This window comes from Macrobrachium nipponense, chromosome 13 (genome assembly GCF_015104395.2).
Source record: "Macrobrachium nipponense isolate FS-2020 chromosome 13, ASM1510439v2, whole genome shotgun sequence".
In the NCBI taxonomy this organism is placed as follows: Eukaryota; Metazoa; Arthropoda; class Malacostraca; order Decapoda; family Palaemonidae; genus Macrobrachium; species Macrobrachium nipponense.
The window spans coordinates 47,511,398-47,528,528 of record NC_087206.1 but is presented as its reverse complement, the minus strand read 5'-3'; the positions used below and the strand labels follow the sequence as shown (position 1 = coordinate 47,528,528).

The 17,131-nt window shown below is 38.2% G+C and overlaps 1 protein-coding gene across 5 annotated transcripts in view; it reads right to left on the bottom strand.

Annotated features, from left to right (window-relative positions):
* Positions 1-17,131, bottom strand: part of LOC135225783 (uncharacterized) — a 602,193-nt gene that overhangs the window by 439,506 nt on the left and 145,556 nt on the right. For 3 of the 5 annotated variants that reach the window (XM_064265251.1, XM_064265253.1, XM_064265257.1), the window contains exon 1: positions 562-661. The exons of the other annotated variants lie outside the window; for them this stretch is intronic. In XM_064265251.1, the coding sequence (XP_064121321.1) occupies positions 562-641 (80 nt within the window). In that variant the 5' untranslated portion in view covers positions 642-661. Of the gene's footprint in view, positions 1-561; positions 662-17,131 lie in introns of those variants that run through there. 5 annotated transcript variants of the gene reach the window in all.

The window sequence follows — 17,131 nt, the reverse complement described above, 5'->3', positions numbered from 1 at the left end:
AAGAGCTTTTTAGCCAGAAGAAGTTAACCTTAATCTCAACTGGTAAAAAAAAGAAGAAGAAAAAAACGACATGTGAGTCATGGGGAATCTAAATGGCTCCTTTTAACTGGTGATGTTTGAAGTGGTGGTGCAAGTGACCATGATGATGTTGACGGCGAGCGGTGAAGAGCAATAATTGGATGGTGCGAAAACCGGGAAGAGAACGAAAGGATGGAGGTGAGTTTGCAATCAGTACGAGTGCACGGCTGAAAGTATAAGGGATATAAACTCTAGAAAGAAAATGGAATAAATATTAAGAAGAAAACGACAAACGATCACATTCTCAGGATTGAAGTCTAGCATGTGAGCTTGCACTGCCTCAAAAACATCATCCAGATAAATAAGTATGCAAATAGCCAGCGATATTTCAAGCTTGTTTCCATCATCTCCACGAAGAGAGAGAGAGAGAGAGAGAGAGAGAGAGAGAGAGAGAATCTTGTTGGGTAAGGATGGATGAAAGGATGAAGGGGGAGGGGGGGGGTGGTGGTTCAGCCTTTTCCTCTCCTCTTTGGTATGACTCACCTGTGCCAAGGTGAATGAGAGAAGCGTCCTTTGATAATCGGTAACGCACCTGGACCTGTTACTCTCCTCCTCCGTTCCATCCCCACCCTGCCCCTCCTTCCCTCCCACAACACCTCCCTCAGCTGCCCTACCAACTAACCTCCGCAACAACTGTTCCTGCTTTCAGACTTCAGCTCTCTAACTGGTGGTTATTGCTACCTGGCAACTTCCCTTTGGAGTTGCCGCAAACTGGGATACAGCTCTTGCGATTGCTTCATAATATCACGTCCATTAATGTGTCACTGAACTGCGTGGCATTTATGGTATTCGTTAATGCCAGGTAGGGGTAGTTATGCAACTCTCGGTTAGACGAAAACAGAAGTATCCCACTCTATAATTATACCTAAATCATTGCTGGAAATTTTCATCAATGGTCATTTGTACCTTAGGAATATGCAATAAAGATGATAAAAGTTTACATTCCCTCTTACAATATTACCAAAACATTTCTCAGCCAATCCTCTATGAGCATTTATCTACTGATTGGAAGGCAATGTACTTTTGTGTACTACCTACCACTGACGTCTCATTTCGGAGATTCGAAAACGAAAACCAAAAATTAACATAAAAACTCTCTTCGACACATATATAATAATAATAATAATAATAATAATAATAATAATAATAATAATAATAATAATAATAATAATAATATATAGGAAACTTCTGGAAAGGGGTTTGACGAAAGAAGCGTGAATGTTGACCGAAGGCTTGCTAGAGGAAAAGCAGCGATGGTTCAGACAAGAAGCGCGAGTGTGAGTGTAGGTCAAGTGTTTGCTCTCAAGTCGACATGAGAGATACGGGAGAATAAAGGAGAATATTGTCTACAAAAAGATCTAGAATGATTAGAGAAAGGATAAAGGGAATGCGTGGGATGTCCGGAAAAGGAGGTAGTTTATTTTGTTGGAAGATGAACATTTTTCATGTGTACAATCGTGATTGGTGGAAGGAAGTACAGACTTCCTTACGAGTTTATGAAAAGAACGATAACCGAGATAACAAAGCGACGACAGGCACGAGTTCCAGCACGGGGATTTGATAAGAGTTGGAATGGAATGTGGAACAGATGACGTTTTGGGAATCATTCACTACTAGCTGGTGACGTCAAAAAAGTCTCGGTAATTGAGAAATCTTTAATTTTTTATCAAAATAAAATTTAGAGTTTAATGGGAGTCCCTCGAAACCAAGAAGACGGAGTCCGGAACCACAATACAGTACAAAGAGCGGCAACATGGAACATGCTGACTCAGACAAGCGTTTGGGAGAGTCGTTTACAAAAAAGGGCAGAATGGCAAAAGGGTCAATCAAAGATTTCATTACAAATAAAATATGTCATGCAACGTACACTCTTAGAGAGAGAGAGAGAGAGAGAGAGAGAGAGAGATGACAACCTACATCTTGCCTGCCTGCCACTGCAACACACAAATGGCCCCTGCGTCGAACAGCAGCAACTTTAAGCACTTTTCAGTCGAAACAGAGAAAATACACAGTTCCACCTGGCGCAAGAATGACAAATAACTCTCGTATCCTTTGTTATCCGCTGGCTTTGCCTATGAGCACAAAGGGTAATACGTAACAAAAACGTAAGTGGGCGGAATTTTATAACCAAGTAGATACTACTGCTTTTGTTACCAGCAGCTCATTTTACGAGGATTAAAAAGCATTCTTTTAATCATAAAAAATATAATTATTCAACGACCGAAGTCATAGACTTTCCAATGTGACGGAAATTCATACCAATTTAGACTGCTTTCCTGAAGAAAGCGTTTGTGACTATTTGTGACTGCTGGGCATCACAAGTCTCAAGTGACCATATAATCGATGCTCACGAACCTCGGACTCTATCCATGGCCTTTGTTGTTATTCATAATATCTCCACTTGGCAGAGGTTGACAATGAAATGCTGCTCCATACAATGAAATTATTTATGGGTGGTAATACGAATTATCCATCTTTAAGGAAGTTAGTAACCGGCCCACCCGCCCCTTCGTCCTTTTTTCTTTTCCATTCATCCATCTATCCAAGATAACTGGAAACTACCCCAGTTCCCCAATTAGTGTGATGAAAATTCTTATTTCACTATAATTCACTCTCGTCTGAAAATAGCACTGCAGGTAAGGGCAGTAACTGACAATAAAGGTGACCTAAAATGACTGTAGTTAGCACTTGAAGAACTATGTTCTCACACTTCAACTGTTAACAACGAATTGACGATTCCCAACAATACTGAACGTTTAAAGAACTAACATAACCATCTACATTACCATTTTGGAATGATCTAAACTAACGCACATATAAGAAGAATCATATCAGTTGTCTGAGCAAAAAGAAGCACCCGAGTGAGCTCTTTTCATATGACACCTACTACTTCCACGACCAGTTGCACCTCCACTTCCGCGTGGAATTTTCCCGTCTGTCAAGACTATAATATAAAGCCTCGTCCTCATCAACAAAGGAGTTCCTACTCTAGATTTAGATTCCCCGCTGCTCTATCACAGGTCGTCCCTCTTGAGCATCCCTCTGATTACAGCGTTGCCTCTCTGGCCTCTCTCTGCCTCTCCCGAATGTGTTGTTGCTCTACGAACTCGGTTGGACAACTTACTTCCAGGCGCTTTTTGGCCGCAGAGCAAATATCAAACTTCAAATTCCAAAGGGCCCTTCACAGGGACTGTGAGGTCAAGAGTCTTTATGATTTGTTTCCACCAAATTATACTTACGATGAGTCGTTTCCTGCTCCAGAAGAAATAGGGTAAATGATGCCTACCATAGCGTTTCTACACAACCGATTGTTATTAAAGAAAGGAATGTCGAGGGAGCGAATAAAGACTAGCGCTCATGCGGACATCAGATGACCATTTAAGTAAAAGATATATGGCCAGCATTCAGGGCACCTTTAAGAAGACCGCCAGCGTCAGTTTAAAAGCGTAAATAAATTCATGAGGGCGGTCATACGTTCAGTTGACTATGAAGTCATCTTACGTAGTTACGGAGGCAAATTATATAAAGTACCTACAATGGCTCCCTTGTACTCTTAACTTGTAAAATAACATTTATCAAGCATTGAAGACAACATGACCACTCTCTCGCCCTCTCTACCTCTCGCTGTCTGCCTCTCTGTGCGCGAGAGACCATTGTCGGCGAACAAAGGACAGGACCGTCCTTCACACACAGCCAACCATATTCCATAGATGACGCATATCCCAATCGATATTATAGTACATCATAAAGAAAGCCTATGTGAAGCCGCAATGCCGAAATGAACGTGGCCAGATATTACTCTTTCGCTGCTGAACACAAAGTTTAGCCATAATCATGCAATACAAAGGCTACCGGGTGCAGTTATTAAATCGTTATATTGAGAGCATAGCTGAAAGTACCTGATCGCTTGAAAACACACCAGATATATATATATATATATATATATAATATATATATATATATATATATATATATAAACATATATATATATTAGATATATATATATATATATAATATATTACGTGTATACATATTGAAATATATACCTAATATAATTATATATATATATATATATTAATAATATAAATTATATATATATATAGATTATATTATATTATAATAATATAATCTTATTTAATATATAATTAATATATACAATGGATATCTAAATTGTATTTCATATAATACATATATCCTGGGTACATATATAATATATATCTATATAGAATATATATATATATCATAAAATGTATAATATAATATGTAAGAGGAGGGAAGATAAGAGAAGAAGAGGAGGAGAGATAGAAGAGAGGGGGAAAAAAGCCCTCGTATCATCGCATTTTATTTGGCCAAATTTTCGAGACCACATGTCTCATCTTCAGGGCTGTAAAAGTGCAAAGAATAAAAATAAAAAAAATAGACCCAGTTAAAAAACTTACAAAGCCTAAAACAGGGAACTTAAACTAAAAAATAAAAAAACTAATGAAACTTTAAAGCATATTGAAAGCCTAATATCGAGGAAACTTAAAAAAAAAAAAAACTCTTAAAAAATAACAAAGTGCCATTTTCAGTTTTCAGGAGGACGACGTCAACTTAGGCTACATATAAAATAGTGGAAGGTCTGGCTGTTTAGGGAAGGAACAAGCTGCTTGATAGGTAAAGATTCCAGGATTGAGAGAGAGTGGTCATTGGGTGCTTGGGCGATAATATTAAAATCTTCATAAGAAAATAATGTCTTGCATTTCTTACAGTGATCTCTTATATTAGAAAACTCTTGTTTTTAACTGACATTTTACGAAACGACCCATTCGGTTTTTCACAGCCGACCTTGAAAGGGAAAGCAGGATGACAACAAAGTCTCCAAGTCAACTGTCAGGGAAGGAGGGCTTTTGATACCTTTTCGAACCCTTGACGAGAGAGAAGTTCGTAGTTCCGATCCTTCTCTACAATAAACAAGTAAAAAATGCGCCGAACTTTCTTCGGCACAATTGGGTTTTCTGTACAGAACGCAGCCAAGGAAGGACAGGCTGGCTGTATGCCGACGACCTTTGACTTTCAGTGGTCGTCTCTCTTGGATTGAAGAGTCTAGAGGTCCACAACAGGCCTCCTATTTTCTTCCACATCATTCCAAGCAAGGTCCTTGCTGGCATCGCCGGCTTCAACAAAACCAACCACCTTCCAGTAATTGGGGGTTACTCCCTTCATATACCACCAATATTATGTATGTGTATATATATGTAAGTATATAATATATAAACATATACATATATATACATATATATATATATATATATACATATAAATATATTATATTTGCGTGCGTGAATGAATGTGTGTATGTGTGTATACACACTCAGAAATATTCAAAACATCCATAATCTAACACTTTTACGTACGGGTTCTCAAAGTTCTCTTCCTAAACCTGAAAAGCTAGAAAGCAGATCTTCCATGATCATAACAAGATCTTCCAATATAAAGAAGCGAATAAGCTCGTACAAAGTACGCTTAAATTCTTTCAAGCTAAGATTTTCAATAAACATTCAAGTGTCCTGTCAAAGCGATGCTTCTCCTGGAACTCCTCATGGCGTCCATTACTATTCTTGTCAGGGGCCATATCTACGGTACAGCCATCTATCGCGCCTAAAGATCAGAGACGCCTGAGATAACCTCCAGGCCTACTCTTCATAACAACCAAGACAAACGCAAAATCAAATATACGTTTGCATATTATGAACAGTGCATACATTAAAATATATGTATATATATGTGCGTTTGTGTCTATGCGTATTTTTATCCATACGTCCAATGGCTGCTTAGGTAATTGAACATAAAAGGCTCAACGTAGTAAATGGTCCTACGTGCTTCACGAAAAAAAGCGACGAAAAATCAGGTATGTAGTAGCTAAACCAATATCTTCTTTTCATGCATTCGTCTTGAACCATTTGCTTGCAAGCTAAGTTAAGATAAACTCTTGCGCTATTAGGATTACTCATACCTATATACAGTATTTGCAAGTGCGTCCTAAATTGCGTAATTTCGTAACTAATAAGGAAACGATGACACCCCAGCGAGGAGGTATAAGACGGCAAACAAAACAAAAGGAAATTAAATTAAAAGATGAAATAACCATCCATGTAAATAAATAAAAATGACTCGACAGAGGGAAACTATTTACACACCGACAAAGTCCAGCAAAAATGACGGGACAAGAATTATTGAAAAGGAAATTAAATAAGGAAATGGCAGCATTACCAACGCATAAAACCGCGGAGTGCTGAAGAGAAAAAAGAAACAAGAATCCTACGCAAAGAGTGTAAAACCACACCCCTTCCATATAAGAGAAGTCCAATCCTGTCATTAGCCTTCATTACTATCCAATTATCATCACGAACTCCGCGTACTCCGACAACAACGCCACAGAAGTACGAGAAAGAAATATAAATAAAATCTACCGTATTGGAGATGCCGAGTCACTTCCTAAAAATAACATCATTAGAACGCCTGTCACATTATCCACCTTTTCAGTTTTGTAAAAGCATCAGGTGCTACAACGAAAGTTTGTTTATCTTCAATGTCAACGTATATGTGCGCAGGGAAATTCCGATTAATAACACATAGAAAAGACGAAGAGCGAGCGTGGGCGGCCATATTTCCAAACTAAAGACTAATTGCACAATTTTCTACCTGAAGGACCACGAAAACATGCAGTTAGATGAGTTAAGTAACCATGATGATGAGACGAGACATGAGTCAACTTTGAAGTAGTCTCACTAGCTTCACAAACAAATGCACAATTAAATTTTAGTTTAAGAGAGAGAGAGAGAGAGAGAGAGAGAGAGAGAAGCGTGGTAATCATGCCGGTTGGCTTATCACGAATTTACTCGTATCTTGAAATTCCGACAACTGACAACCCGCTACCTTTACTTCTCTCTTCTTTAAGAATGTTAAGCAAACTGCCTCTGCTGACTTCGGGGTTAACTGAGCAGTATTAATGCTTGAGTTCTTGTAGCAATACAACAAAAGATTCAACAAAAGTCTGGGGAATATAGGGAGCAACAAGACCTAATTCGAGCGACCAACTGCATTCGCAAAGATAAAGGCAAACCGATATCAAAATCAGAGGTGGTCAATAATAAATATCACGAAATTAAGCGTTGGCCTCAACGCTACCCTCTACTGTTACTCAGCGCACGAATACCCATACATTCATGATGCAATAACAAATGCAGAAGCATCACTGAAACCGCGTACCAGGAATCATTCGCCGCAAGGAACGCCCATTTCAAGGCCAGACGTCGAAGCAGAATAAAATGGGTGGTAGGGATTTGACATGAACAAAAAATAAGTCTCATACCTTGCTGATGGGAAGCCTCACTGACTGACACTGTCACTAACAGTCTCTTAATAATTTATCAACACCTTCCGCTAATATTTTTAAACACTTCACGGATACAACTATCTCGCTTTCTTTTTTACGGTTACACTGACGTTATCTGTGAACACTGACACCCATTCCAATCGCTCTGCCTTCAGAATTACACGAAACAGGAGAGAATACCAAAGATTCACTCGCTACCAGGTCTGTGAACATTTTGATCGACTCCTCATATACAACAACTACTTTGGCCAACTATCTAAATTCAGTACATGGTTTCAATAAGCACTAGAATAATTTAGATTACCTCATTAACAATAATAATAAGGTTATCAATACATGGGCTACGCCAGTAGTACGACATATTGGAAGAAAAGTTAACTGGACAAATAAAGACCTATAAAACGTGGAGTCAAGAGCACGAAAACTGATGACCATCAACAACGCACTTCAAGCAAGACCAAGAGTGGCGAGGTTCTTCTTCTTACCGAGAGAAAATGTGTGAGAGGAATGCAGAGTGCGGAGCACTCCCTCAACATACCTCCAGCACAGTGAAGATGAGACGCTAATAACAGCCTCAAATAAAACACTCGTCTCTGTCGACGAAGAGCCTCACAAATATAAGGAAAGAATCTTAACCCAAAGGAAAGAAAAACAGGGAACTAACAAATGCAAGGCCACCGCCGGAGACAAACTAAGGATGTCGCTGGTTACGGAAAGTGACAAGTTTGAAAGAGGGAAACCTCAAGAAAGAGAATGACCAAGCATTACGTAAACGAATTATACGAAATGAAACAGGTGGCCTATATCAACATCACCTATGAGGTGAACTCAAAATGTAGACTGTCAACTACATCATAAATGGATGCTCAGCATTAAACTCAAAATGAACACAGGCGAAGAAGGCCTGGCATATTTGCCAAGGTCTTACATTGTAAGACCTGCAAAGATAATAGCCCACCAAGTATAGAAATGTGGTGTGAAAAAAGCTGGAAAACGAAAAAATCAAGGTACTCTGCTGAGACTATGACCATGTGAAACAAGTTCGAAGACCTGACATAATCCTGGTAACTCTAAACAGAAGTAGCCACATCATGGGACACCCGAGCTAAGGACAAAAAAAAAAAAAAAAAAAAAAATCCAAGGAGGCTTATTGCAGCTAGGAACAGGTCTTGGAGATACCAGCCTAGCAAGGCTGTGAAAAAGAAAATAATGATAATTCATGCACTACCTCATGAAACACAGGATACAGACGAAGACGCAAGTGTGCTCATGACATCTGAGCTTTGAAAGATGGGCACCGGGATTTCTCCAAAACACTCTCCATTTAAAAAATGACATCACAGTTTCATACAATTTTGACTAAGAGTGGATAAATCGCAACTAAAAATCAAAATAAATAAATAAATGAAAAACAGACCCCCTTCCAAACACCAGCACTTTATCTAAATAAGCCAGTGTTCGCCTTGGAAATCTATTCCGTGAGCATCGGACTAGCACACCAATCTTAGACTCAAGCCCCAAATCTTTCGGGCACGCAAATATTCACTTATTCACTGCAACCTAACGTTTTTTTACAATTCAAAATGCCAAATCTAAAATGCAAAAATTCTTTGGATAGAGGAAATCTGATCTGTCCATCAACGAAAATAATCTAAAAATTTATAACAGTATTAAAAAACGAATGAAATCACAAAAGGTTACAAGGCGAGAATATCCACGTCTCTCGTTTGCAATAAATTACAGGGAAGAGAAGAATATTCTTCTTTTTTTTTGTATTTTGTATACATTTTTCGCATTTCATTCTTGACATCATAAACGTCATTTACCAATTTTTGAAGTTTTGATAAGACATATATTCGTGGTCCATTTCTCCTTCCTCGTTTGACTGCTTTTCGTGCCTATCTCTCCTCGCCTTCTGAATTACTTTTGCACATAAACTCTCTCTCTCTCTCTCTCTCTCTCTCTCTCTCTCTCTCTCTCTCTCTCTCTCTCTCTCTCACTGAAATTTGCATACAATATTGCCAGATTTTACGCAATCTCTGGATCTGTTACACAATCAACTGGAAGGTAAAAAGGTGTACAAAAACACCCAAACTATTTTTTGTTATTTCATTAAGTGAAGTAGTACACCCACATTCCCCCCCCCCCCCCCTTCCCCCCCCCCCTACCCCCACCCCCAAAACCCGTGAGCGCGCGCAACCACACAAGCCACTCGCAAATACAGTACACGAACTCACACCTACCATGACTGATGGATGCCTGAGGAGGATTGAGGAAGCGCCTGCAGGCGAGGCAACCAAACTGAATAACGAGGCCAGTGCACCCCTCCCCTCTGGCATGACACTGATATCGTACCTGCAATATACAACGAAAAATATGTGAATTTCTTAATTCAGGTATAACAATTGAAAGATTATGCTCTTCATTTTCTTTAAAGGATAACAATCTGCACTGAACAGCGTACCATTTAATTCTGGGAGTGGTAAGCAACAACAATCCTTCAATCATAAAATACGTAAGTTAATTGACCAAAAATTCGAAAAATCCTAGGCTCTCCAATTCCTGTAATAAACAAGCACAGCCAAATCTGGCCCTTTCAAAATGACATGAATCTCTCATTCTAGATCTGGAATGCAGACTCAATCATTCAAATAAATAAGCGACCGAGATTCTGTGGGAACGATTCATTTCCCGTGCAAATCATGATTTCCGGTATACAGAACAAATATACAGTTTTTCTAAAAGAACAGCTAAAAATGCATATACAATACTCCTAAAACAGGAGTAATATGTACGCATATTCTACATAGTTAGTATTCATACAAAGGCTTATGAAATATGAATTTTGACACAAACAGTTACTGACGGGCTCACACGTACATTACTTTATAAAGTATCACGTGCACGGTCGTCGGAAGCGGTACGGCAATTATGGCCAAGTCCGTACTATTTTTGGCTGCAAGAATTTTACCGATTCTACTTTTTTCTCAACTTGTGGCTTCAGAAGAATACTTTTCAGATACGGAGAGTACATAACACACCAGCTCAAAAGCCACGTCCATGATACTAAACAACATTTTACCGTGACGAGAATAATACGACAGTGGAGAAGAAGGAATGTCAAATTGTCTCCAAAATATTACTCCCAAAAATATTCAATTGGTCAAGAAGCGATAACCTGGGTTTCATCGGCAGTTTCTCACGTACTGGATATTATATATATATATATATATATATATATATATATATATATATATATATATATATATATATATATATATATATATATATATATATATATATATATATATATATATATATATATATATATATATATATATAATATATATATATATATATATATATATATATATATATAGATATATATATATATATATATATATATATATATATATATATATATATATATATATATATATATATATATATACACACACACACACACACACACTTAAATCTAGGCGTGATCACCTCAATCCAACCAAAACGCTACGAGGAAAGGCTGCGGAACTGTTGTGGAAAACCTTTCACTTCAGCTGCATATCACAACTATGTGACTTGATTTTATTTTATACTCAGTACTTTCATTTCCCTCTTTTTTTGCATTGATGATCATTACTTTTATGTAACCAGTTACTCTTTACAATGAAGCGTTCTTCCTAGCCCCAAACATCTCTCTCTCTCTCTCTCTCTCTCTCTCTCTCTCTCTCTCTCTCTCTCTCTTCTCTCTCTCTCTCTCTTGGAATTTGTTAAAGGACTGAAAAATAAGACATTATAAGCCAAGGGCAAATTCCAAGCAGTAAAAGCTTCCTTAATGGATTAAAGCGTGTACCAGGAAGAGTTAAAAAAGAACAAGTTTAATAAACAGTGTTTCCATTTACTGCTACTTACATTGTTTTATTCCGGGATTTCGTTTTCCCTGACCTGCAGTTTGTCACCGCTTATACACAGCGATTGTATGAACGACTGTCTGTAGCGTTCGCAAAAACATTGTGTATGGGCTTGTCTAAATGCAAAAGTGGGCGGAGTTTCGTGTCTGAACGATCTCAGCGGGAATCTGTCACGACCAGGTTGCTGGCTTCCGACTTAAGTCTGTCATACACAGGTCGTTCAATGTATGGGTTTGTCTCCCGATGTAATGCTATCGCGCACCTCTCTTCTGGAGGTGGTGCCATGTCTTATGTCTTCTCGAGACAAAATCTTTTTTCAGACTGAAATCGGTGCGGAGATCGTTCATTCTGTCTGAATAGGGTGTGTGTGTGTGTGTGTGTGTGTGTCGATAACGACAATCATTCAGACAGTCGTTCATACAATCGTTCATTGTATGGGGCCCTTAAGAGAAGATTTCATAAAAATAAATAGATAACAGTGGCATTGGCGAACAGCATTTAAGACAATATATATATATATATATATATATATATATGTATATATATATATATATATATATATATATATATATATATACGTGTATATATATATATATATATATATATATATACGTATATATATATATATATATATATATATATATATATATATACACACCACACACACACATATATATATAAATAATATATATTATAATATTTAATATAATTATATTCTATTATATATATATATATATATAATATTATCATATAATCTAAATACATAATATAGAGAGAGAGAGAGAGAGAGAGAGAGAGAGAGAGAGAAGAGAGAGAGAGAGAGAGAGAGAGAGAGGTTATATCAACAGGTAGACAATTTTCAAGCTATGAAAAGAGAAGACAAACGTTGAAATAACAAAAACTCGGAGTAAGAATTAAAAGTTAAAAACCTATTCAAATAATATAAAGGAGGTGTACAAAAAATAGGGAGGAGTGATTACCGGGTCGGGTTCAACTTCGATTTGTACTCGGGAGAGATACAAAGGTGTTGAGGAAGATCTCTATTTAAACACAAGGAGAAACTCGATCCTCTAATAACCTCGGGAGTCGTATATCTATTTAATTGCCAGATGCCCTAGGGAAGTGCGTCGTCTCCACACGGAAGTTACTCAAAGTGTGACTGGACTCTCATCGAGGCGTTTTAGCTACAGTACAGGTGTCTTTTGAATTTGATTTTTGATTTATATAGAATTTTGGCATGATGCCAAGCACTGGGGCAACAAAGGCCATTCAGTGCTAAAACTGAAATTGACAGCGAAAGGTTTGAAAGGTGTAACAGGAGGACAACCTCGCAATTGCACTATGAAACAATTGTTAGGAGAGTGTAGACAGTAAGATGGAAGAAAGAGAATATGAACGGAAGTACAGTAAAAGGAATGAAAGGAGTTGCAGCTGGGGGCCGGAGGGACGCTGCAAAGAATCTAAAGCAATGCCTGCATTACACCGAATGAGGTGCACTGACGGCACTAGCCCCCTACTGGGACAGAACAGGTGTCAAATTAACTAATCCTGAATTTTCATGTATACGTGAACATACAAAAAAATGTAAATCTGACATACATGACAAAGATTTTAAAATTATAGGCCAATCCTAACGGGCAATATTTAGCAATCTTAGAATCGCTCTTCATTGAACACCTTGTTCCACAGTTCAACAACCAGTCTTCCTCAACACCTTCGTATCTCTCCTGAGTTCCAGTCGTAGAGCTAAACCGGCCCGAATTGTCAGTTGTCAGTCGGTCTTTGCCTTCAGCTCCTTACGGTAATCACTCCTCCCCAATTTTTGTACATGTTTATATTACTTGTATAGCTTTTTAACTTTTAATTCTTATTCCAAGTTTGTTTGTTATTTCAATGTCTGTCTTTTCTTTTTATAGCTTGAAAATGGCACTTTTACGTCTTGAAACGTTGCAGCTATAATAAAGTAACTTAGAAAAGGAATAATGGGCTGATCCTTCACATTGCACGTGTTGATACACACACATACACAAATATATATAATTTATATATATATGTGTGTGTGTGTATATATGTATGTATATATATATATATATATATATATATATATATATATATATATATATATATATATATAGATATATATATATATCTGACCAACCCGGCACCCTGCACTGCCCAGGAAAACACTGCAAGACAACTGATAAACTTTCTCTCTCTCTCTCTCTCTCTCTCTCTCTCTCTCTCCTCCTTCCAAACCCCCTCTACAATCTCTCTCTCTCTCTTTCCTGTTGAGATAGTTGCTTCAGTTATATTTTTCAGCATTTTTGACGGTTTATATTTCACCAATTCTCAACCCCATTCCTATTGGGGCTGAACCTGGACTCGAAGGGCATTTGGGAGTGTCACTATTCATCTCAGCCACCTCGAGAACTATGGATTAGACACTAGTATCTGTCATTTTAGGTTATTTTTAACTTTTCACCCCTTTGCCTCCCCCACCTCCCCATACACACCCAGTACCCCATCTTTGGTGCCAGTGAGGTCTTGCCCCCATAGTATTCTTTCCCAAATGCTAAGTTTTGTGTAGGCTACCAAGTTTGGTTGAAATTGCTCAATGCCTGTCAAAGTGTATGTGGCACATGCACAAACACAGACATACATAAACACACACACACACACACACATATATATATATATATATATATATATATATATATATATATATATATAATAATTATAATCATTTATTGTACAGCCACACATTGTTTGCAGTTCTATTGATATTGGTGATGCCATTTCACTCTTCCCTCGACTTTCACCCGAATAACTCCAGACCGTCGATCGAAACATTTTTTTTACAGATGTCCAGGCGAAGTCGGCTGAATAAATGACTTGGGTTTTTTTTTTTATCAAAATACTCTTACCTGGACCTGAGTTCTAGACATCTGGGCCAGGAATCTTCCATCATTCTAGTTATATGATATTAATGCTAAGTATTATTGTCACTATTGCACTCCCAAAGGATGATCTATGAAGGTAGAGTTACCGATGATGATGATGACTGTTATTATTAAAAAAATACTTTCTATTTTGCGAACGATCTTGCATATTTAATGGATACACTTTAAATTTTAACGTTCCCCTTCTTTCTACACAAACAAAATCAAAGAAACTTTTCTTTCTCACTATCCGCATACACAAAAGCATACACATACTAAAGACACATACTGCACACACGCGCGCGCGCGCGCGCACACACACACACACACACACACACATATATATATATACACATATATATATATATATATATATATAGATATATATATATATAATATATATATATACCAAAGCTGTTGCGATATGTATCAAGTTGTGACTGGTTTTTCTGTGGCTTCTATACTTAATATCTACAAGAATATCGTAAAACTCTGTTAGTGCAGGAGAATTCATTAACACCTGAATACCCAGCCATTATTCATTCAACTATACTCGAATTCCATTCTGTCTTTCCAAAAGTTTGCAAGGTGAGTTTCGTTGTCATTTGCCAATGAAAAAAACCTGCTACTCAAGTCAGACCACTGCGCCTCCGTGGCTATGACTGCAAAATTATAGAAACCAAAGTGCCCTATTACAACACTGCGATAAAAATCATAATGTGAAGCCTGAAATTAAGCATCTGGTGGTAGTAGAAGAAGAAGAATGAGAGAGAGAGAGAGAGAGAGAGAGAGAGAGAGAGAGAGAGAGAGACGGTATATGCAGTCACGAAAGGGACGATATATAGATGAACTTCAGACGTTGTGAGTTCGCGGTTGGTGATGACGTTAGCTCATTGATCACAGCGTACTTGGCCTTGCAATTGCAGCAAGCATTATTACGCGAAGTCTACTGCGGCACCCGCACTATCCAATCCAATCCACGCAGACCTCCGGCCGCTCTTCACTGGTTCCCGCTCTTTACTGAGACACCGCACAAGTACAACAAGAACAAGAGTCCGGTCCCTCATCGCTATACACAAATAACGTCGATGATTCTATTTTTAAGTCACTTGCAAAGAAGAGCCCAACAAATGCACTGTTGGACATTACCGAGCTTGAGCAAATAAAATCTGTGGTCATACCACAGAGTTCTCTTTATACCTACGCAAATAAACTTTGTTGAAAGAGTCCAACTAAATGGATTTCATTATTCAGCTACTGCAAGACCGACATCAGACAGAAATCACTCAATACACACCATGCGGTGTTCGTAAGGAGCGAGCTGCAAGGCATGAGGGGAAAACTTCTTCACTTCCGCAGACATTATTTATATGTGCGCTCTTTTGCTGGCCTCTACCTGAAGATCTTTTACAACGATTTCCGTATCAATCAAAGAACGTGCTTTAAATGTCCTTAATTCCCCTTTTCTCAACAAGAACACGGCAATGGCCTTCGTACTCCATTTTCTAATCATGAAATCCAACAACTCTACGGATAAAGGCTGCAACATATCACAGGAAAATAGAATGGATATGTCGCCCAACATGATAAATTGGGAAGAATGGAAGGCTATGAAGATGAATGGAACGCATCTTTCCAAAAACCAGGAAATCTGGAGAGAGAGAGAGAGAGAGAGAGAGAGAGAGAGAGAGAGAGAGAGAGAGAGAGAGACTGTACACACCGAGAGACAAAGTTTAGCTTGAGTTTTTGTCAATTTTTCTCGGTAACAAGTGAACAACAATTTGTCAAACTTTGGACATATTTTAGCCTTAGGTGTCTCGTACAGTACCAAAGAAAAAGAGATATTTACCGTATATTCTTTTCAATTCCGGTTTCCAACCGTCGTAGCATTTTGAAATGTATTCAGAGCCCCCTTCTCTCTCTCTCTCTCTCTCTCTCTCTCTCTCTCTCTCTCTCTCTCTCTCTCTCTCTCTCCTCTTTATCTTTGAATATAGTTTTCAGATGTAAAGTAAAAACATCATGCTTAAATGTCTACAATAGTGATTTAGGTAATTCTTTAAAAATTGTACCTTATTTAAATTCAGTTAGCGTGTGAAAACTTTCTTTCCATAAAAATCTCATTCGAATATACGTTGTTTCTTGACAATGAAAAGAGGATTATGAGAACAGTGCACGGCAGGCCTTTCCCCTCGTCGATGACCAGCTATTCCATTATTACCCTTTCCTAGGGGGCTCATCTTCCCCGCTCTCGTCATCCAAGCACCATCCCAGGTTTTGAGACCTCAGTCTATCCTCCATCCTGAGAACACGAATCTCTGCTACTTCCTCATATGGTATACAAAACGGCCTCCTCTGTTCAAATTGCCTTCCCTCCTCCCTAAAAGCAGAGAAGAGGTACAGGCAGTGCATTCCACAGTGGGGTACACTATTTCCTAGCATCCACAAATCTTTCTATACTTATCCAAGTTGTTGCTACCTTTTTCTTACGGACACCTCGTTCCTACCTACCTCACAGTCTGATGTTACCAGTACAACAAAAAAGTTCCTCCAAGGTCCGCCTCTTCACCTGAACAACCTCCACCTCATTCAATCCACTTAAACCTCTTGTTAGACACACCGCGCCGGAAATCCTTTCGTACTTTACCTATATTTCGTAATTCTAACCATTCAATTACCGCACGCAAGAGACGGCGTGGAGTCCAGAGATTGTACCAAGCTAGTTTTTCTTCGTGGGGGTAACGAAAAAAGTTAAGTATATCTTAGTTTAACCAGACCACTGAGCTGATTAACAGCTCTCCTAGGGCTGGCCCGAAGGATTAGATATT